Below are 24,501 nucleotides of genomic sequence, written 5' to 3'. Positions count from 1 at the left end.
CATGAGACCTGAAACTTGCACAAAATGTTCAGTGATGCTTGATTACTATTATGTCCAAGTTTCATGAATCAGATCCATAAACTTTCAAAGTTATGATGGGAAATCAACAGATACCCCCAATTTGGCCAAAGTTCATTGACCCTAAATGACCTTTGACCTTGGTCATGTGACATTAAACTCATGCAGGATGTTCAGTGATACTTGATTAACCTTATGTCCAAGTTTCATGAACTAGTTTCATATACTTTCTAAGTTATGACGTTATTTCAAAAACTTAACCTCAGGTTAAGATTTTGATGTTGATTCCTCCAACATGGTCTAAGTTCATTGACCCTAAATGACCTTTGACCTTGGTCATGTGACATGAAACTCTAATAGGATGTTCAGAAATACTTGATTAACCTTATGGCCAAGTTTCATGAACTAGGTCCATATACTTTCTAAGTTATGATGTCCTTTCAAAAACTTAACCTCAGGTTAAGATTTGATGTTGACGCCGCCGCCGCCGCCACCGTCGCCGCCGCCGCCGTCGGAAAAGCGGCGCCTATAGTCTCACTCTGCTATGCAGGTGAGACAAAAATGGTCCACTTTATTTTCCCATGGATGCAGTGAGGCATAAGTTTGAATTATAATTATGATAGTAGAGTCTGATTTAATTAAAGTGCAAAAAAAAATTGCTGTTCAAACAAATTGTTTGCACAAAGTGCAGTGCCACTGCACATTTGATATTGGCAGCAGAGTCTGAACTACTTGACAATTCTGTTCATTACTTTCAAAATGATAAAGCACACATGTAAACAATCTTTTTATACAATAGCAGCGCTTGTTTGGACTATCCCTGTGGGGGGGGGGCACTTAAATATACTGGTACGGGGATGTGCCCCTTTGATAACCCCCTTTTTCAGACCAAATTTTCAGTTCTCTAGATACTCTGAATGACAAAAGTTCAATTCAGAAGCCGCCCAGCCCTGCTCGCAAGACCCTAGTCTAGATTCTAGACGTCGGTGTACTTGTTATTTCTCTCCATTTGCTTCATTCTCCATCCCCTGCGCGCCTTCCCCAGTGATCGCGCTATCCCCTCTTTCACGCCCTTAACCAACTGTGATAATGGGAGGAAATCGTGCGACTGTTTTCATTTCGGGCGTAGAGGTCGAAGATTGTGTTATTGATCAACAAAATAACTGAAAAGTAGAACAGTCCTGGCAAAGGACTAGCAAGACCCCCGTTCCAAGACATGTCAGTTCCCCAGCCCTGCCAAAAATTGTCAAGTGTGAGCACCGCATGCGAGAGATGCAAGTATGGCTTCGCAACGCCCTCCATATAACAAGTAGCTGCTCCATGCATGGCAAGTGCATGCCCGCCACTAGCGTTCACCATACCTATAGTGCCACGATCCTATTCCCAAGACCCTGTTTTTCACACCGCCCAGTATATACAGTATTTAGTTCCAAAGACCCTGTACACTTGTGTTCAGTTTCTTAGACCCCAGTTTCAGGGTTTCAAGAGGCACACCCCCATCAAAATATAATTTGAGCTCCCCCCCCCCCCGGGAACTATCCTGGTCCTCAACATTCAATGAATAGAACAGTCCACATCCACAAATTCATGATTTCATGATAAGGGTATAAAATGTATAAAGTAAACCCTTCTCTATACCAGTCTTTCTGTTCCATCAAAAATCGAAATACAGTAGCTTAAACCTTATTTTCTAAGAAATTAAAAATCGCAATCAACACTAAAACATCAATCAGCATAATTAAAATGAACTTATGATCGTACAGAATACAATGTAGGCTTATAGTGTTTGTTCTATCTTTACAATATCATCATGTAGCATGCCTACACAAACTCTATCTATTGTTTTCCTGCATTTAATGAGACAAACACAGCAATCACTTTAATAGTATCACTCCATGCTTGCACTCATAATTACGGGGAGATATCAAAGTAACTATGCAAACTTCATCTAAATATGATTATGATGCAATAAAAAGAAAAAAACATATCACTAACAGTAACATTAATTTAAAGTAGTATCAACTTTTAAATTTTCACATACATGTATCGCAAACTCTAGATATTCCGGTATGTAGGGCCTACATGAACAATGCATGTACTTGCCAAATGCTTATCAATCTATACAAATATTAGTGGATACAGCATCTACATTAGGGGAGATCAAATGCAAACAATTCCACATATTTTAGAGGACTGCTGGGTGATGGTAAAAGACCTGCAAGCAACAAGGATAGGGTCATTCTAATTAGTCTACTACATTTCTATTCTATATATTTCATCATCATCTTACTCCATTCCAATCTGGTCTGATATGACCTCTGCGTTAATCCTTGGGGGCAAAGAGAAAAGTCAGAGCAGGCAAAAAATTTTAATGTCAAAGTCAAAATATCTGGATTTGTTTACCTAATGAGGCATGCTGTTACATGCCATTTCTCAATGCATCTCAGCATTCTTGCAGAATAAACTATGGCATACAATTGCATGCACCATGAACACATGGAAGTGTATGTCGGAATCAAGAGAAAAGATAAGTATCCCAATTAGTCCAGGATAGGCCCCATAGGAAGTTGACCAAACCTTGTTTTTTTATATATACAATATTTTTTGATGGTTTCTTGTCAATTCGAGGGTGCTGATTACGAATCTGGATGATGCCACTCGTGTAACTTCGAGCATTTCTCGCAAATTGGCAAAATCCAATATGGCCGCCAAAATATGCAAATTACCCATGAAAATCCTTAAATTGTCGACACATTGGCTATGAAATGCATAAAATCGTGTGGCAGGAGTAAAATACTCTCTGAAAAACAATTTTGACAAAATATTTATTTTCCTGATATTCAAAATGGCCGCCATAGACCATTGTATACTCGATTATGTACAATATGAATAGGGAAAATTGATTTTCACAAAAACTAGCACTAGTTAAACCGCAAAAAAAATCGCGATGTATGAAGGAAGTAATATATGCAAATCATCATTACTAACGAGATATATCATTTATTATGTCATATATGGGGACATTGCTGTGTTTTTATATTTAAAATAGCCGCCACTGGCCCAAAGAGTATTATGTATAATGCAATGGCCGGGGCCAAAAAATGACAAAAAAATGCATATTATTAAGATAAACGAGTGGAATACTGACTAAAAACATCATTGCCATTAATATAAATGCTGTATTTTGACATTCAAAATGGCTGCCATAGGCCCTAAATTTAACCTGTACAATGCGAATGGAGAAACTAATTTTCACAAGAGTGAGAATCATAAAATGCATATCTATTATATACGATTAAAAATATTGTCTTAAACATGATTTCTAACTAAATACATCACATATTGCTCGTGGAGGTAATAAATGCTGTACTTTGAAATCCCAAATGGCTGCCAATGGCTGCCATAGGTCCTAAAGTATTGTGTACATTGTAACATGGGACATATAATTTTGTCAGAATTTGGCTTTGCTTGACTCTAAATATTGCATATGATTGTGAATTGTGAAAGGGTGAAATATTGTCTAAAACCATGGTTTCTTACGAGATATATCATATCATGTGTAATTAAGTTGATAAATGCTGCATTTTTAAATTGAAAATGGCCACCACAAACCCTTATCGTATAATATACAATTTGAGTGGAGACAAATAATGTTCACAAAAGGGGCATATGGCAGCCATTTTGAATGTTGAAATACAGTATTTATCACCTGAATTACATAAGGTATGATATATTTTGTTATAAATCATGTTTTCAGACAATATTTCACTCATACATCACCATTTGTCCAAGCAAAACCAAATTCTGTTGAAATAATTTGTTCGCATTCACATTGTGCATAATACCATAAGGGCCTGTAGCGGCCATTTTGACTTTCCAATAACAGCATTTATCACCTAACTGGCAGAATAAATGATATATCTTAATAGAAATTATGCTTTCAGACAATATTTTACTCTTATATCACTATTATGGTGCCACTCTTGTAAATATTGGTTTCCCACTTTACATTGTACATAATACTGTTAACTGTTTAATGTCTAAGGCGGCCATTTTGAAAGTCAAAATACAGTATTTAAAACAAACTTGAAACCTGAATGATATATTTCGTTAGAAAATATGTTTTTAGAAAGTATCCCATCAATTTATCACATATAATATGCATTTTAGTGCTCTCTCTTGTGATTTCTTTGCTTCTCTTTCTCATTGTGCATAATACTTTTAGGGCCTTTGGCAGCCATTTTGAATATCAAAATAAAACATTCATCACATACATGGCATATAATATATTTCATTAACAATTATGTTTGTAGTCAGTATTCCACTCGTTTAATCTTGATAATAAGCATTTTAGTGATCACCCTTGTGAATTTTTTGGCCCCCATTGCCATTGTACGCAATACTGTTTGGGCGAGTGGCGGCTATTTTAAATATCAAAATACAGAAATGTTCCCATATATGACATAATAAATGATATATCTCGTTAGTAATGATAGTTTGCATATATTACTTTGTTCGTACATCCTGATTTTTTGCAGTTTAGTGCTCATTTTTTTGAAAATTAGTTTTCTCTATTCATATTGTACATAATACAATATACAAGGGCCTTTGGCGGCCATTTTGAATGTCAGGAAAATAAATATTTTGTCAAAAATTATTTTTTCAGAGAGTATTTTACTCCTGCCACATAATTTCATGCATTTCGTAGCCAATGTGTGAACAATTTTAGGATTTTCATGGGTAATTTGCATATTTTGGCGATTTGCCGAAAATGCTCAAGGTTACAAGAGTTGCATCATTCAGATTCGTAATCAGCACCCTCGAATTGACAAGAAACCATAAAAAAATATTGTATATATAAAAAAACAAGGTTATGCCTCTTCTATCCTGGACTAAATGATACAAGCAGTTGAGCTAAATAATGAGTTCCTTGATCTGTAAGACATACATGTACTTGGTAGCCTACATTTGGGGGGCATTAGGACTTGTCAGATGTTTTTATCTGACATTACTATTTTACCAGTGCCTCTCAGCCAATCCTTGTCAAGGAAAGTTGTCAGACTTGACAACTTGTCAGACGGAAATATTGATGAAACGCTCCCCTAGTGTATAATAAAGATAGAACTGTCTTATTTTGAACAAAATGTCTCCATAACAGGGGCACTAATGAAAGAGACATTTTTTTCTGATTGTAACAAAAGCACTTACAAAAACAGTGAAATTATGGTCTGTCATACAAGCTCCTTTTCCACAACAATGTAAGATATGGTATTTACATGTACATGCCCATTTACAATGTTTTAAGAGTCTGTACATAAATCAATCAATCAATCACACCTTTATTTGTTTTAATGCAATAAATAATTATCAATATTTATGTCAGCTGCAATTTGGCAATCATATCAATAGATACCAGCAATAATTGTGAAGTCTTTTGATTACAGAAGGACAATTCCAGTGTTACAGTCAGTAAATATCAATACTAAAAACAATGTGGAACTGGAATAACATACCGGTATGCAGATTCAGCTTTATCTCATACCACAAATGACACATCACATACATGATAATCATGGTAACCAATGAAAAATCTGTATGAGCTGAAAAGTTAATGGTGGTATAATTTTTTTGCTATCAAATGTCACAGGTAAATAGGAAATACAACACAGGAAGAGATTAAAAAAAAACAAATGCAAATAACCATTCCTGTCATTAAAATGACAGAAATTAGGAAAAAATCATAAAAAAGATGAAATGGTAGGCCTATTGTTTTGAAAGAAATTACAAAGTACACAAGAGTCAAGTGTCAATTCTGCAAGCCACAAAAATAGGTCTGAGGTGTGTTCTTACTTTATAACTGAAACCAGAAGTTAATTGCTATTGATTTCAAAATTAATGGCCCAAATTCACAAAGGTGGTTTTGAAAACCCACAGTTGAGTCCATGGTTTATGCAGATTTCCTATATAAATTACGCTTATTTTACTGCATATATTAAAAAAATGTCCAATGCTGATGCGCGCTTTTGTCAGAGTGCGCCAAACTGACCTCTGTTGCCGTGGTTATCCACGCTATTTTATTCATTAGTCTCCTGTTTTGAATGAGTCCACTCTTTAAAGAGTGGACTCATGAATAAAATAGCGTATCTAACCATGGTAACAGGCGTCAATTTGGCGCACTGTGACAAAAGTGCGCATCAGCATTGGACAATTTTTATACAAGCACCCGATACGCGCTATTAAAATAAAGCGTAATTTATACAGGAAATCTACATAAACCATAGACTCAACCGTGCGTTTTCAAAACCACCTTTGTGAATTCGGGCCAATATGTGCTGTACTGTAGGCCTATAGATGTGTATTCTAGATTGTATCATTTCTAGTTCAAAGCACATGGCTACCACACCAATCAAGGTTGACAGTGAGTAAATATTGCAAAAGGTTGAAATAACAAGCGAAGAGTTATCGATTTATTACAAAGATCTAGGGTATGTAGACAAAACTATGTCATGTTACCCTGGTTTGCCGAGATCTTACATCAAATTACAAGATTCTGTAACATGATAAGCTGGGATTTTCTTCTTTTTTTATAAATAGAAGTACATGTATGTGTAGAATCATGGTAGAACACTGTATCAGACATGACATTAAGGTAGGAAACATGTTAGGAATTAAAAAAAAATATTTAGTAGATCACTCAACAAAAACTGAGCAGATATAAATGTACAGACCTTGCTTTCAATATGGAAATTACATGAATATAATTATTAAAAATGTGAATAACAATTGGCCCTACATGTACATACAACTGTGGTCGAAAAATTGTTGACAGTAGGCCTATAATTCACTTAACACCATACATTTTCCTTAATCATTTGTATAGTAAACATAGCTATGAAATCCATAATAATAAAGTATGATGCACCTGTACATGTATGTACATGCACAGTACATACATGTAGTGTGCTGACTATCTGATGGTCTGTTACTAACATTAATAATTGATGACCTCATCCTAATACTGCTCATATCAAAATTTAATAACAAGCCTGGCTAAAGTGATATTAGGAAAGAAAATCCTACCAGCATTCATTAAGTGAAAAAGCTCAGGAAGACCAAATTAAAATAATCAGGTGTTGTGTAGGGCATTGGTTTACACACTCTAAAATACAACAATACAGATACAGTGCCATTTAATCTACAATTTCACTCATGATACATGTTGCACTGCATTGCTAACAGAGTTATGCCCTTTTATTGCAAGGTGATTAAAGAGATATCGCAAAAGAGTGATTGACCAGTGAATCAAGTTATACCTCTAAACTTAATCGCAAATGATTCCATTTTGAGTCTTATGCTTAGCTTTAGTTGAAATCTGTAGAAAATGAAAATGAATCAGACTTATTTTACATGTAAGATATTTTCTCGTTTTAAAAGATTTATATCTTTTTCTTAAATGAGTAAATAAAGAAGACAAAACGTCTGTTCTAGCTATTAAATTAATCTCACCAAATACAAGGCCTGACATTTGCGGTGGCCGGGGCCACCAGAAAGTTTTGGTGGTCAAAATTGGGCAACCAATAATTTTTTAGAGTAATACAATTTTCTCCTGATTTTGCACTCTTTTATCAACTTTCTACAATTCATATTGCAAGCCAGTTGCCAAAAGGCAAATGAAAATTATTTGATTGGCTTTTACTCATATTCCAGTCAGAATAGACTTTTGCCACAGCTGTTACCAAAATATTTTTAATGGCTTCTTAATTTTTCCCCTTTCTTTTCCCAATTTTTATTTTCATATTGTTTTATTCAGTTTTCAAAAATAATGTTATTTTGTTTCTTTTCTCTAATTTTTTCCCTTTTGTCTTTTCTGTTTTTTCCTTTCCTTTCTTTGTTTCTTTTGTTTTATTTCACTTCTTTAATTATTAGTTTTCTTTTTGTATTATATTTTTTGAAAATAACTTTTTGTTTTCCCTTTTTATGCATTGTTCTAATTTTGCAGCTTATTTTTCTTTGATTTCTCCTCCAATAAAATGCTGCAACAGAGAAAACAAAAATAAACTGGATTTGGGGTCTGCACATATTCTAGGTTTTGGGATTCAAAGAAGAAGAAAGGAAAAATTATTGTTTGGTATGGCAAGTTTTTTATGTATAATTTATTTACTTTTAATACCATTATGAGTGTGTGTCTATATGTAGATCAAATAAAAAAGTCCATACAACCTTAGAACAATACAATTCATTCATTCTCTTTCAATTGTTTCATATTTACACTGATCTAACAATTTATATTTTACCACAAATCAATTTGCAAAATATAATTCAGCAAACAAGGTTTACATATATGAGATGTACATTTGAAGTGAAGGTAACTTGTGGTCATGACTGCAGAATTAATATTTAAGAAGTTTGTTTTATTAATTTTCAATGTTTTTCTTTATATTTTCAGGCCATCAAAAATGTTATATGAAGGTTTTGGTGGCCAGAATGGGCCACAATCAAAAAAAGTTAATGTGAAGCCTTGCCATACATACATGTACATATACTGCACATAAATCTAAAAGTACATGTATTGAAAGGTATCACAAAGACCCCCCTCCCCCTCCGCCCACAAAAAAAAATCAGCCCCAAAATATGTTGCTCTTTATAAGTCATATTAGCCTCTTTCCTGAACATACATGTACAGGAATCTGAAGCTGAAGGTAACTGTACTAATGACCACCATCGTCATGTATCCACAAATGGTGGTTTGGTTATTTGCTCATTTTATCTCAAATGGATTTGTTTTAAATGTCAATCATTTTTTTCTATTTTCATAGGGCACAGTCCACCTAGATTCCCTACTCCCTAAACACTTTCTCTCACACGGACACAATATTTGCATGAAGGCTGGATAATTGTGTCAGAGGGGTTATCAAAATATCTTTTGTTATACAGATGTGTATTGAAACATGATACCTACTAAGGGTGAAGTAATAATGGGTACATGTAATGGAAGAATTGTTTAAGGTACATCACCGTTGTTCATGAAGCAAACCTCCCAGCTATTTTTGTACATAGCATTATTAAACATGAGGGTATTGAGCTCTGGGTCATACAGACAGGGGGGGGGGGCTCTGGAAAAAACACAATGCGATGACTACTTTCTTCGTAATTAAATTTTTCTTTCTTTTTCTTGATAACTGATGTTACTCATTCACTTTTAACTCACATTATAACAATTTAAAATGTCCCATTTTGCAAGTCCAAATGGCACATTTCATTACTAGTGGTTTAAAACAAGGCAAAAGCAATTTTGTGTCTCGCTCACTTATGAAAAATAACCAGAAAGATCGTGATTTGCGAGGGCACGCAAGAGAATTATATTGAAACTTCATTGTGAAATGACTGGGATGGAATAACACTTGTCATAAGAGCCTTGCACATTAACTTTAATGTTGACCTGAAAATGACCTTTGACCGTACCATGTGACCTCCGACTGCAGCATAAAATGCAGGTCGCCTAAGTACATCTACCATCCAAGTTTTGTTGAAAAGTAACTTACGGTTGCGGAGTTAGGTGTCATAAGAGAGTCTTGCATGCAAACTATAATGTTGACCTGAAAATGACCTTTAACCTTACCATATGACCTCAGACTGCAGCATAACATGCAGGTCCCCCAAGTCCATCTACCATCCAAGTTTGGTTGAAAAGCGACTTATGGTTGTGGAGTTATGTGTCATTACAAGCTTGTGACGGACGGACGACAGACGACATTTGGATCCCTAAGTCTCGCTTCACCTCTGGTGGGCGAGACAAAAAAGACCCCTTTCCTTAATTTAAACATCATATATGAGTTTATACCTTTTCACAAATTTGATATATTTCATATAAATGAGTAAGTTTGCTAGAGCTCAACTAACTTGAAAAGATGATTGATCCCAAATGAATGGATAGTCCATTATTAAAATCATTAATATGTATATTTCTTGATACCTTAGAGTGGATCGTTTGATATCTTCAACTTTACCATTTTATTTAATGTAAACAAAAGAGAAAACTATATCAAAATAGATGAAGTTAACTACATAGTTCAAGTAGCAATAATGTTTTGTGTGAAATTTTAGTACCAACCGAGGTACCATATTCATTCAGTAAAAAAAGAAAGTTAAAAACATTTAAAAAATATGAAGAACAAGAGCTCTCACACTATAATACTTCCTCAGGGAACTAATCATCAATTCTGTTTAATATGACTGGTTTTAATTTGCCAATAAATGTTTTTTTCTTCTTCCTATAAAACCTGATAAAATTACATCAGCAGGGAAGAATATTGCAAATGAATAGCAGGCTGCTGTTTTTTAAGACACTCTATGTCACAAGATTTTATAAATACCCTCATCAAACAAGTGTAACGCCTCTGGCAGCCTCGCCTGCATTACGTGATCAGATTAAAGCAGCAGTGCGGACTTCAAAATTAGCTATTGACCTTAAATGACCTTTGATCTTGGTAATGTGGCCTAAAATGAGCACAGGATATTCAGGAATACATGATTATTTATGTCCAAGTTTCATGAACTAGATCCATAAAGTTATGACAATTCCACAAATACCCCTAACATCAAAATTTGTTGACCTAAATGACCTTTGACCAAGTCATGTGACCTGAAACTCGGACAGGATGTTCAGGGATACTTAATTGCTCTTATGTCTAAGTTTCACAAACTACATTTACATCCATAAAATTTCGAAGTTATGATGACAATTCCACAAATACCCCCCCCCCCCCCTTATGACCAAAGTTCATTGACCCTAAATGACCTTTGACCTTGGACATGTTACCTGAAACTCAGGCAGGATCTTCAGTGATACACTATTACCCTTCTGTCTAAGTTTCATGCCCTACATGTAGGTCCATATACTTTGTAAGTCGGAAAAGTGGCGCCTATATTCATATGCATGCGAGACAATAAACTCTTGTGTCTATTAAAATATTTCAGAGAAATTACTGTATGTTTCCAATCCAAAAAATATTATTGATTGATTCCAGTTTTTGTTACATTTATAATTCAATCAATATTGTACACACAGTGTAGGCTACATGTATGTCACATACTATATGTAATGCACAACATGCCTACATGTACATGTAAATCTTTCAGTCACAAATTTAACTAGAGCCAATCAAAACCAATAGGTTGTACAATACACTCTATATCTTGTTATACTTAAAGTGTGTAATATGTATACAACTTGAAGATAAAGTACTTGTAAAATGTAAAACTTAAGGTTATTAGTATGGAATGGTTTCTTGTTTGGCAATAAATATGTACTTTACTAAGAAAGACTACAGGTATGTTTGTTGTTCTTCCAGCCCAGTTTAATTAAACTACTTGTGCTGTGTCATAAGTCAAAACTGACAAGTTAATACATTTTGCAGTCAGCAACACTATTGCCAGCTCTTTTCTAATTTGCTGTTGCAAACATGTACATCCTGACGATGACATTTGACATTAAATTTGTCTTGTGTTAATCTTGTGAATTTATACAGTTCCTCCCGCAAACAAGAAATAATAAAAAAACATACAAATTCAGAAATAAGAAGTTAAAAAGGATCATCTTTAATTATAAAAGGGAGTCTTTTTCTTTATTTTTTTCAAAATATTTTTGTCTGATCATTATCTCTCTATATTTTCACAATTTGTTGTCACCTGAATGATTTCAATTCCATAGGCTAGAAATAAAGATTACTGGTTTATGTACAGGCAATAAAATAAATTACAAAATATGAAAATTCATCATGATAGTGGAATTCGATCAAACATGCTGATGGGTAATCTACTTACACTATAGAACGACTGAAAGTAAATATTTGCATTGATGAAATAAAGCACTACTACTGCTGCATATATGCATACTAGATAGGCCTACAAGATATAATAGCATATTAGGGGAAGTTCTAATGCCCATATAGCCAATTAATATGAATAAGTTCCTCTTTTTGTACAGCTGGCATTTTCATATATTTTCATTAATGGTGAAAGATTTCTTTTTCACATCTCCCTTGTAATCAGAGGGTCGTGTGTTCGAATCCCACCATGGCCTAGCGTCCTTTGGCAAGGCATCAATCAACACTTTGCCACTCTCACCCAAGTGCTAATTGGGTACCGGTAGGAAACAACCGTCATTGTGGTTGGTTTAGCAAGTGTGTGCCTAATAGGCTGCTTGAAATGATAATCACATTTTTGAGCAATTTTGGGACCGACAGGTGCTTACAAAATATTGCGTAATTTCAGACCCGTGTACCCGGGCATCGCAAATTTGGTCTCAAAAGATGCGCAAGACTTGGAAAAAAAGCAGCGAGCATCGCAGTAAAAAATTTTTTTGCTGCAGCGTAGTAGTGAAATTTGTCGAGGAAGGGGGGGTTAAATTGACCCCCCTGGATTAGTAAGCATTGAAATATTTAAACAATTGCTGTTTAAACTTTAACAATGAGGATTTACATGTTTGAAAAAGAAAAGTCAGTTTGACAAGTGAATGTACATCTTCAGCAATATTGCTTGCAACTTTGCCAAATTCAATTTAAATTGAAACGAGCTGTGGAAATATAGCAAGATAAATTTTGGGCAAGCCAATCTGAAAGAAATTTGCCAAAAAGACAAGCAGCCTTATGTCAGCAGGAATGTAAGGAAGGGGTAAAAAAAATCATGTCCAGTAAAGGGAATTGTAAAATTATGCACAATGTAATATTACATGGAGTCATGAATAATCAGATTAAAAATTTTTTTTCAATATGAAGTTTTTAACAGAAGTTTGACTCAAAGCTCTTAGGCCTACATGTATACTCCATGTATGTAAAATAGCCATCGATCCCTTTTCTCTTTATGAGGATAAAATTGTTGGATAAACAATCATTAAAAATAATTACGTTGCACTGATGTATGCAATAGTATGATACAACAAAATACATAGTAACTGTGTGCATAATGCATACCATAAATCTGAGTTTGTTTTTCTTATATTGATCCTGAGTGGAGCTTATTTTCGTTCAGGGAAGACAAGCTAACTAGAATGAATGAGCCTATCTCATTCCATCCATTCCAATCAATCATAGTTTATTGTAAAGAGCATAGTGATATATAAGCATTTTCAACCCAATCCATCACCTAGTATCATACAAACGAATCATACTAGATTGTCATATGTGATTGCCAAATGCATTCCTTCCAGAAATATTGAAAATGTTCAAACTGAAATTGCTTTTAAAAAGAAAAAAAAAAGCTCTGGGTAAATTATTAGAAAACAATATCAGACAGAGACTGTATGTAGCGTAACTGGCAAAACTGGGTGTGCATGCCACAGTGTAAACAGTCCTATTAAAAAGATGATTCCAAAGTTCATTTATGAAATATTCTAAATATAGCCTTAAATACGAATTCATGAAAATGGTATTTCTTATAAAAACATGAAATGCAAACAGTATATTAAATCAAACAAACTTTGGGTTAAACTTTGTATAATTGTCTAATAGTCTAATTTTGAAGAGAACAAACGTAACTTCTCTTGAATATTACTTTTTCATCACTCAAGAATGTGTCATATTCTTAAGGTTAAAGATTGCAGTTAGATGTGACAAAATAATTGTTTTCATTATAAATCCATATAATTCAAGATAAAAAATAATAATAGAATACATTTCAAAAATTCAAGTATGGCTACTTAATTTTACCTGATTGGATAATGATATATCTACGAAGAAGAATATACTTTTGTAAAAATATATCTGTTAATAAGGGATCACACTTCTTACAATTACAGATTTGTATCTATGGTACTATGCTTTTTGAAGAGGTAAATTAAAATGTACTGTAAGCTGTAATTTTTTCACTGTATACATTAAAAAGTCATTAAGAGAAACACGTTATCCCTTGACAAATCAAAGGATCATCCTTAAAGGATAAGCCCATCCCAACAAAAAGTTGATTGAATAAAAAGAGAAAAATCCAAAAACTATATAACTGAAAATTTGATGTAATTTGTAAAATAAAAAAAGTTACGACACTTTAATAAAGTTTCGCTTAATTTCACAAACAATTATATGCACATCTTGGTACATGTAGGTATCCAAAATGAGGGGAGTACTGACGTCACTCACTCGCTATTTCTTTTGTATTTTATTACATGACATATGAAATATTCTAATGTTTTCTCATTCTCTTGTGAACAAAGTTTTCTCTCTCCCTGTAAAAGTTGAAACACCATTGTTTTATCATTTTATGGTTCAGTCAAGTTGGTCCTTATGGTCAAATCTGTGAAAATTGAAATATTGTATAATTGGAACAATAAAAAACAAAAGATATAGTGGGTGAGGGACATCATCGACTCTCATTTTCATATCAATGAATTGTGCATATAACTATTTTGAGAAAAATAAGCAAAAGTTAAAAATGCCATAACTTTCTTATTTTACATAAGATTTTGATGAAATTTTCAGCATTATGCTTGTTTGATTTTCTCTTTTGATTCAAATGAACATTTTTCTGGGGTGGACTTGACCTTTAAAGGACAAGTCCATCCCAACAAAAACTTGATTTGTATAAAGAGAGAAAAATTCAACAAGCATAACATTAAAAAATTCATCAAAAACGGATGTAAAATAAGAAAGTTATGACATTTTAAACTTTTGCTTCATTTCACAAAATAGTTATATGCACATCTTGGTCGGTATGCAAATGAGGGAACTGATGACATCACTCACTCACTATTTCTTTTGTATTTTATTATACGAAATATAAAATATTTTGGTTTTCTCGTCATTGTCATGTGAAATGAAGATTCATTCCTCCCTGAACATGGAATTCCATTATTTTAACATTTTGTGCTTCAGGCAAGGAGGTCCTAATCGTCAAACTCGTAAAAATTGAAATACTGTATAATCCAAACAATAAAAAACAAAAGAAATAGTGAGTGACATCATTGACTCTCATTTGGATGTAACTGGCTCGTTCATATAACTATTTTGTTAAAAATAAGCGAAACTTTGAAATGTCATAACTTTCTTATTTTACATCCGATTTTGATGAAATGTACAGCATTGTGCTTGTCTGATTTTTCTCTATTGATTCAAATCAACATTTTTCTGAGGTGGACTTGAACTTTAAGCATGCAGCAGAAATGCTATTTGAAAATATTTTTGAAAATTAGGAAAAATGAGGCATCATCAATTATACATATTGCATATGTGTATGTAGCTGAAAAGTACATTTGTAGACAGCTTGATTTAGCAGTGACAGGACGAATTGTCAGAGGTACACACCCAATCGTAAATGTGACTGAAAATAAGAGTAGGATTTCTGTGGGATGAAGATAACCACATAAATACATGTAAGGCCATGACACAGACAGGCTCCATGACAAAAAACAACACAAGGAAGTTCAAACATGTCTTGGATACAGGATCAGTGGGAAGTGATGACAGATTCAGTTTTTATAATACTTATTTTATAAAGTAGGCCTGAAAATACTTCTATAAATTGATTACTACAATTACATATTATAATGACTATTGTATTGGTTTATGAAGGGATGGGGAATGGGGAATATTTCTCTTATATTTTATTTTCACTTTTTGCTAATAAAAATAAAACAGATATATTACATTCTATAAAACACCTTTGCTACCAAAATAAACATTTTAAATTTTAAATTTAACCCAAGGAAAGCACAACTCTTAGCTTTTTTCGTGCCAGCTGTATCTGACAGACATAAAATGAAACAAATCAATGTTTATTTCAGAAAACTCAGAGAATGAATAGCAAAAGAAAAATCAAGCCTAAGACTTTTCATGTGAATCACTGCTCCATGTAATGCAGGTATCACGATGATCTAGGTGTGTGGGGAGGGGGGCATATTGGCGCTTGACGGAATGTTTCTTTTGGGCAAAGTAACAAGTTAAAATGGTAACAGATATAGTCAAGTTAATCTTGTTTGCTAAAGTCCATGTGCTCTTCATGATTACCAGTAACTTCTACTTTTATCAATATATGTATTTCTAAGTTTTATGCAAATCTTTTTTGACAAACTTTTTAAAAGTGGTGCTCACTCAAGTAGAAATATTTGTTGACAGTCATATCGTCATTTGCTTGAAGAGGCCATAACAATGTATAAATGTGGAAAAAACCTGCAGAATATTATAGATATATCATTTTATAGGGTACATTTTTTTATATACACTGTAGCGCAGATATTTCATGAGTAGAAAGCACAGGCCTAAATCTGATAAAATAGCACATGCACAAGGTTGTAATTAGCCCAGTAATTACCAAAATTAAAATGTGAAAATATCAGCCTATTTTTGGAGCCTTAGCAAGGCTTTACAATTTATAGATTTAAGAAAGGAGAATGAAACATTTGGAACAAGAAAGTTTTTGTGAAAACTGAAAAATCAAAGAAACAGACCAACAAAAGTTTGAGCAAAATCGAACAAATAATGAAAAAGTTCTAAAGTTTGGCAATATTTTGTGAAAAAGTTATGAATCAAACAAATAATGAAAAAGTTATGAGCATTTGAATATTGCAATCACTAATGGTATGGAGATCCTCACATTGGCAATGTGGCAAAGATGTGTGATGTTACTTGTGAACCACTCTCCCAATTACTTCAGTATATACATGTATTTCACTTAAACTCCCTCTTTCCCATCTATCAGTATATCATGTGTTCTTTCTATAGGAGGGCACGTAATACAGATTTTTAAAGAATACAGCATGGATAAAGAATTTGTATCACCATAAGAAAAAGCAAAAAGAAACATTTTTGGGGTATTTTATAGTCCATCACAGGGAAAGTTGTTCACATGTGACATCACTTATCCTTGTTGCATTGCCAATTGGAGGTCTCCATAGCATTAGTAATTGCAATATTCAAATGCTCATAACTTTCTCATTATTTGTCCGATTTTTATCAAACTTTTTTTGTTCTTATTCTTTGATTTTTCTTTTTCGACACAAGCCTAATTTTTCCAAATGTTTCATTCCCCTTTAAATATATTCAGATATCGTTTTTTTTCCAATCAATGGGTGTGTATGCTTTAAAAAAAAAATTATCTGTGCCTCTAATTTTGCCAACATTAAATTTTAAGGAAAAGTCCACCCAACAAAATGTTGATTTGAATAAAATGAGAAAAATTCAACAAGCATACTGCTGAAAATTTCATAAAAATCGGATCATGTAAAATAAGAATGTTATTACATTAAAAATTTTCGCTTAATTTAAAAAAAAAACAGTATTATGTACATCCAGGTCGGTATGCAAAAGATGGAACTGATGACATCACTCACTATTTCTTTTGTATTTTATTATAGGAAATATGAAATATTCTAATTTTCTCCCCATTGTCCTGTGAAACAAAGTTGTATTGCTCCCTGAACATGTAGAATTACCATTGTTAAACATTTTATGGGTCAGTCGAGTTTGTCCTCATTGTCAAATATGTAAAATTTAAGTAATGTATACATGTAATTCAAACAATAAAAAACAAAAGAAAAAGTGAGTGAGGATATCATCGATTCTCTCATTTGCATGTGACTAAATTGTGCATACAACTATTTTGTGAAAAATAAGTGAAACTTTAAAGTGTCATAACTTTTTTTTATTTTACATCCGATTTTTAAGAAATTTTCAGCATAATGGTTGTCTGATTTTTCTCTATTGATCAAAATGAACATTTCTTCTGAGGTGGACTTGTCTGGACTTTAAATATACCACAATGGTCTTTGCATGCATTCTGTATCTCACTGTTATCATGGTTCTGAATAGCCAAAGAGTTACTTCATGCATGGAGGTACTATAGCTCCATGCTTGTATGTACAACCTCTTTGCAATGTGAAAAGTAAATATAAAGTTTCCCTGACTTATCTCTTTAACCTACCTAAACCCCGCCCAGGTAGATATGAAATGCTTTAATGCACTTTTGTCACTGTATTGGCAAACAAGCAATCATTGCAATGCAACACTTTAAGTTGAACAGAATTTTCTAGAACAAATGTTTTTTCTTAATATCACTTTTGTAATTACTTGTATATACTGACATTTCTAGACAAAGGACATCGATATATATTTGAATGCATTAGGCTTAGCCCTAAACTGTGTTCTTCGCAACCTTTCAGGTGCAAAATTCCAATGCCTTTTTCTTTTGATAAATTGATCAAGCTCTGTGGTAGAGAAGAGATTCTCTTTTCTTTAAGGAAAGGGAAAGTTATGATAAATGAAAAGTGGATATTATGAGTCAGGACATAAAGTATACATCAATGCATAATTTACACCTTTAATGCCAAATATGTGTATTAATATAAGGATTATTACATTTTATATCCAATTCAATATTAAAAAAGAAAGGAAAGAATCTGTATACATGTTCAATGTGCATGTATTTAATGATGATATAAATGGCAAGCATATGAGTATAGTCCAATATTGGTAAGGATAGTATTTCAAACTGAATAATGAAGAGGCAAAAAAAAAAGAAAATATAAAATTTCAGTACAATACAATTTATAGAATTTACAGTTTCACAAGTACATGAAAATAGGATCTATTGAGGAAACTGCAGGAGAAAAATAATAAAAATTGAGTTTGAAACAATGATAAATATCATAGCATTCTACTACTACAACTAAAGAAAATACATGTAATGTAGACATATGAATGGGTAATTAGGAGAATGGGGATTAGTTTAAAACTTTTTTTTCATTCCAAACTTACGTGTGAAGCTAAATCCTGTTACTGTGTTATCAAACAATTGATGCATTAAAACACAAAAAGAAAAGAAAAACATGTTAGACTGAAATAACATAAAGTTTAAAAAGGCAGTGACTAAATGAAATAAAATATTCAACTAAAAAATGAATAGATTCAATTTCAGTAGCTGGTTCATTCCATGTCAATTCACCCTATGAATATGCAATTTTGCACCCGACCCTCTCGGAATTTGTTAATTGGTACACATAAAATTCACCATGGCCCACGCACAAAACAAAACAAAAATAAGTCCAAATGTGTACCAAATTACAATGAATTCTGAGACGGTCGGGTGCAACCACTGGGTGAATCCAGATGGAATGACCCAGCTACATTTTAAAATTTGACTACATGGATTGTCTTTATGTTCAGAGAGTATTCAAACTTTTTTTTTCAAATTATACCGTAAAAAAATGAAATATTCTATATTTCTCATAAGTATGGGAGGGAGATTTCATCTTTTCCCTCATTTGTATGTACCGACCGGGATGTGCACATACTGTTTTTGAAATTGAAGGGGTACTCCATGCTGAAAATTAAGAGCAAAATTTAAAAAAGCAATATGTTGACAATTTCATCAAAATCTGATGACAAATAATGAAGTTAACAAATTCTAAAGTTTGGAAATATTTTGTGAAAGTTATGAATATAATCATGAATATTCATGAACCGAAGTCATGTCCACACTTTCCCTCTTGTGATGTTATTACATGAAATCATATTTATTTTATATGTGCATGTATGTCTCCCTTTAAGTTATGATAAAATTGCAGCAACGAATACATAAAGGCAAGCATTCAATAAGCTGTCAATCCATTTTATATAATTCTAGGACAACAAAATTTGAATAAACATTATTTCATATAATGAAATACAAATGAACAAGTGGGGATATGACACCATCAATTTGCTCTTTGACTAGTCATGAATGCACAGAACTGTTTCACCAAAATAATACAAATCTTTAAGATGTCACAACTTTGTTTTTAATTTTCCTTGTCTGATTTCAATTAAATTTTGCTTTGTGTGTCTGATTTTTTTTATCTCTTCAAATCATATTTCAGCCTGGAGAGTACCCCTTACAAAAAAGGCAAAATTTTATAACATAACTTTCACATCCAATTTTGATGAAATTTTTGGCATTACGCTTGTTTGATATTTCTTAGTACAGTGTATCTTCAAATTATTTTTTTATTGTAGAGGATTTACCCTTGAATGACCCCAGTGTGTGACCTCTTTCACTTTAAAGCTGATCAAAATTCATATGCACACTCATTTCTTAATAAATTCCAGATATTTCAGTCTATTCAAAGGTTCATTGTAGATACAGAAATCAGGAGTGAGATGGAGGGATGACTAAAAATCACTAACATGGCCTTTTCAATACCTCGGAATAGACTTTATTAGGGTTGGAAATAATAGACATCACAATCACATACAATTTTTTTACAGTGATATTTCCAAAATACATTTTCATTTCCCCTCCTTCAAGCTACATATACCGGTATATAGAAAATGGAAAATCTGAATTATTTTGAGAAGAATTGTAGACCACATCTCATGGTACCAGACAAATGCCCAAGCAAGGGAAACTTTGACCTTGTCTCCTGAGTGAGTCATACATTGTAGACAGGTGTTGTGAAGAAGGGAAACTCATTCATAAACTCGTTATAATGGACCTAAAGGGATTAACAAATAACCAGGCAGCATTCAATCAACTATTTCACATGCTGAACATTTGTCCTGCATGCATATTTCACATAATTGTACTCAAAATCACTGTTCAAAATGTAATTTTGTCTACAAGAGAAAGGACTCTGTTTACATACACAGGCAACCCAACACGTAGGCGGATATTGAGTCCATGTCATCTTCCTCACATCTAAACATGCTGAAAAAGTATCAACTTACAAGAACTCTTTACTTAAATGGAATCCCAATCTCAATTTGTAATTTCCATTTCTTTCATTTTTCTATCTACACATACATGTAGGTCTGAATTTGTTCCTTAATTGGTCTATAGGATGCTTCTCAAACTGAATGCACTGATCACTGTAAAGATCATAAAAGCTTTTGGTAATTCTGGATCATAACCATACATAAAAAAATATTGCATCTTTAATAAGATAGAACAATTAAATGATTCTGAGTCTGTAATACCTGATTCAAATTGATGAACAGGATCGTAATCATCAGGCGAAGTTGGTGGTTGATAATGATGGGTGACAGGCAACTGGGAGGGATCAGGCACACTTTGAATGTTATTTTGCCTCACATGAATGTTCCCTTTGCGAACTATTTCCATTGCCACACCCATCATAGGTCACATTAGATCCAAGGGATGAAAGGTGAGGAGATCCCAAACAAGGGTTGATATGGTTTAGGGTTCCAATGCCCACGATGAGGCATTAGAACACAGATGTAGTGAGCACATGAGATGGGCAGCATGATGACGCAAGATGAGCTGTCCTCATGCAAGCATGCAAATCAATAGGATTTAAGTTTTTAGTTCATATCCTTTCTGGAAATAATGTATGAATGTGCACAGGGCATAGGTCCTACATGTAAAGATGTCTTTTTTTAATGTTAAGAATCACTTATGCCCTCTATAAAACTTTTTACATGTGCATCATTGCTTTGACCACACTAAGACCAACAATACATTGTAAGTCGCTCAATAATGAGATTTTCATTGAGCTTGAAAAATCACTTTTGAAGCATTCAAATGATATATACTTTGTCAAAATTTATCAACAACAACCCTCACGATTCCTTGAACTAAGATTGCAGAGGAAATTCAGTGAGAGCTTCATAAAATATGGAGAAAACATAGTTTGAAGTTTGGGGTTCACTCAAGCATGAGATGTGCTCACTGTGGAGAAACTTCCAAGCTTTCTGACAAAAAACAGTGTCAAAGAAACTCTTGAATAATCTTTTCTTTAATTCATTTATTATTCATCCGTAAATGGATGGTCCGGGCTGAAAATATTTATATCTTAATACATAAGAGTAGAATTCACTTAGCAAAATGCTGAAAATTTCATCAAAATCGGATAACAAATAATAAAGTTATAGAACTTTAAAGTTTAGTAATATTTTATGAAAACAGTTGTCATGAATATTCATTAGGTGGGCTGATGATGTCACATCTCCACCTTCCGTTTTCTTATGTTATTACATAAATTATCTAAAAATTTCAATATTTCATACTTGTGTGAATAACATGTCTCCCTTATAATGTAATAAGTTGCAGCAATAAATATCTAATGCACAAAATCAGTTGTCAATCCAATTTTTCTAGTTCTTGGAGGAAATATAATTGAATGAACCAAATTTCATATAATAAAATACATAAGACCAAGTGGGGATGTGACATCATCGGCCATCTAATGAATATTCATGATGACTGTTTCAACAAAATATTGCTAAACTTTAAAATTCAATAACTTTGGTATTTGTTATCCGAATTTGATGAAATTTTCGGCATTTTGCTCAGTGAATTCTACTCTATTAAGCCATAAAAACTTTCAGCCTGGACCATCCCCTTAACATTCAGCATATATTTCTAGATCATGTTTTGTATCTAAAATTTAGAACAGCCATCAAACATGTTCTTGTACTTGCAGTGAGCACGTTCAGCTAAGGCTGTAGTGTAGTAAATGTAAGCCTGATATTTGGGCTGTCATATTAACAAGACTTTGACCTGCTATAATTGATTGAAACAGGTGGTCATAACATACAAGTGCTGATTAAGAATTAGTGATGAATTTGCCACATTGTCAATGTCCATATTAGAGCTGACCTTTTTATCCAGATCGTAATTACCCAGCCTTAAAGTTGTGCCTATGAAGAATTAATAACATCTTTTTTTTTTACCCAGTGTGATCGTAAATGTTTTGTACTCAAACTTTTCCCAGACAGCAAATAGCCAGATATGTAAACTTAATGCCAGAACATATGTCCAATGAAACAAATTTCAAATTAAAAAGTGGAATGCCTCTGGCAGTCTCGCCTGCATTACATGATTCGATATAGCAGCAGTGCTGACTTTGAAAACAGCTATTGAATAATTATTCACAAAACAAAAATTCATATATTATATTAATAAAATACTATGTCCATTGACCCAAAATGACTTTTGACCATGATCATGTGAAAAAATTTTCATACTTGATTATGATTACCATTGTGTCTATGTTTCATGAACTAGATCCTTAAACTTTCTAATACGATGCCAATTCAATAAAATACCCCCAACACTGCCAAAGTTTATTGACCTTAAATGACCTTTGATCTTGGTCATTTGACCTGAAACATGCTCAAAATATTCCAAGGATATATGGTTGCTCTTATGTCCAAATTTCATTTAACTATATCCATAAACTTTAAAAGCTATAACGACAATCTTTAATGCTCTCAAATGAACATGAATTGGTCAGTTTTATTTCATGAAGTAAGAATTTAAAAACATGGGGGTCAGACGTACAAAATGTTTAAATATTTTATGGAATTGCCCTCAAGATTTCAATGTTGATGATGGCGCTGCCGTCACCACCACCGTCAGAAAAGAGAGACAAAAATGATCTAGACAATTCTTCTTTGTTTCCATACACAAGACATGTACAGTTTTTGCATACGCTACTTTAATGTATACACGTTGAAACTCTAAGAATATCTACACCAGAAAAATTTCAGTTGATATATTTTTTCAAACAATTTCTAATTTGCCATCTTTGATGTAAAACAGTTTTTAACTGATCTTGTCATCCCGTATAACTATATTTGAATAAATAAATAAATAAATAAATCTTTGCTGATGAAATATTGAACTTACCAATGAACAAAGTATCCATGTATTAGAAATAGCAGTGGCGATGGTATGATAAAGAACAGTGAAAATGTGTTATTAATGATGCAGATCATGCAGTATTAAAAGGGAATATGGACAAAATTTATTACAGATGAGACAAAAGACAGGCAAGTAGGCCTACATGTACATGCAGAGGACAAGGAAACTAATAAAAATGTACACACGGATGACATTTAATCTACACATGAACATTGCTAAAGACAAACAGCTGCATAAAGAATACATGTACATGTATGCACAGGTACATATACGTTACACATATTTAAAGAAATAGGATAATTATGGAAGATTTTTTATATGAGAGAGAAAATAAGAGACAACTTGACATAATTATGTACATCTTGGAAAACACAGGTAAGCCATATACCGTAGGCATATATAGCAAGGAGCTTCAGCTCCTTGCATATAGCATACATATCTTTAGATGCAAAGTGAAACTTACTTACAATCCACAATCCAACATCTTCCCACTACTCTGATTTTCTAGTAGATTTTATATTGTCCAGTCACTAAAACTATCGCATTAATTATAGGAATTATAACACTGACAATAAAAAGTAAATTAAAAATGGGAAAAGAAATTTGTCTAAAATACTGAACTACATACATGCAACCCCCCCCCCCACAAAAAAAGTAGCACCTCACCAGCTGAATACAGCACAAATAATTCTTTTCACAGGTTCACTTTTTGTCAATTACCACCTCCTACCAGTACAAGCCATGAAGGGTAACATACCAAGGATGAGGACTTGTGGTAGGCAACAACAATTTACTTCTAATATTGGCACTTGCATTGGGTGATTTCAACTTCGGTGTTCGGTGTTGGTGTTGAGAGCG

The 24,501-nt window shown here is 33.2% G+C and overlaps 1 protein-coding gene across 4 annotated transcripts in view; it reads right to left on the bottom strand.

Moving 5' to 3' along the window:
- LOC121410380 (LIM and SH3 domain protein Lasp-like) overlaps positions 1-24,501 on the bottom strand; it is a 50,517-nt gene that overhangs the window by 11,737 nt on the left and 14,279 nt on the right. For 2 of the 4 annotated variants that reach the window (XM_041602424.1, XM_041602423.1), the window contains exons 5-6: positions 20,955-21,089; positions 18,759-18,779 (exon numbers count right to left, since the gene is read on the bottom strand). In XM_041602424.1, the coding sequence (XP_041458358.1) occupies positions 18,759-18,779; positions 20,955-21,089 (156 nt within the window). Of the gene's footprint in view, positions 1-18,758; positions 18,780-19,824; positions 21,090-24,501 lie in introns of those variants that run through there. The other 2 variants (XM_041602425.1, XM_041602426.1) reach the window with 2 other exon arrangements.

Source organism: Lytechinus variegatus, chromosome 3, assembly GCF_018143015.1.
Source record: "Lytechinus variegatus isolate NC3 chromosome 3, Lvar_3.0, whole genome shotgun sequence".
In the NCBI taxonomy this organism is placed as follows: domain Eukaryota; kingdom Metazoa; phylum Echinodermata; class Echinoidea; order Temnopleuroida; family Toxopneustidae; genus Lytechinus; species Lytechinus variegatus.
This window is presented reverse-complemented; position numbering and strand designations above follow the sequence as displayed.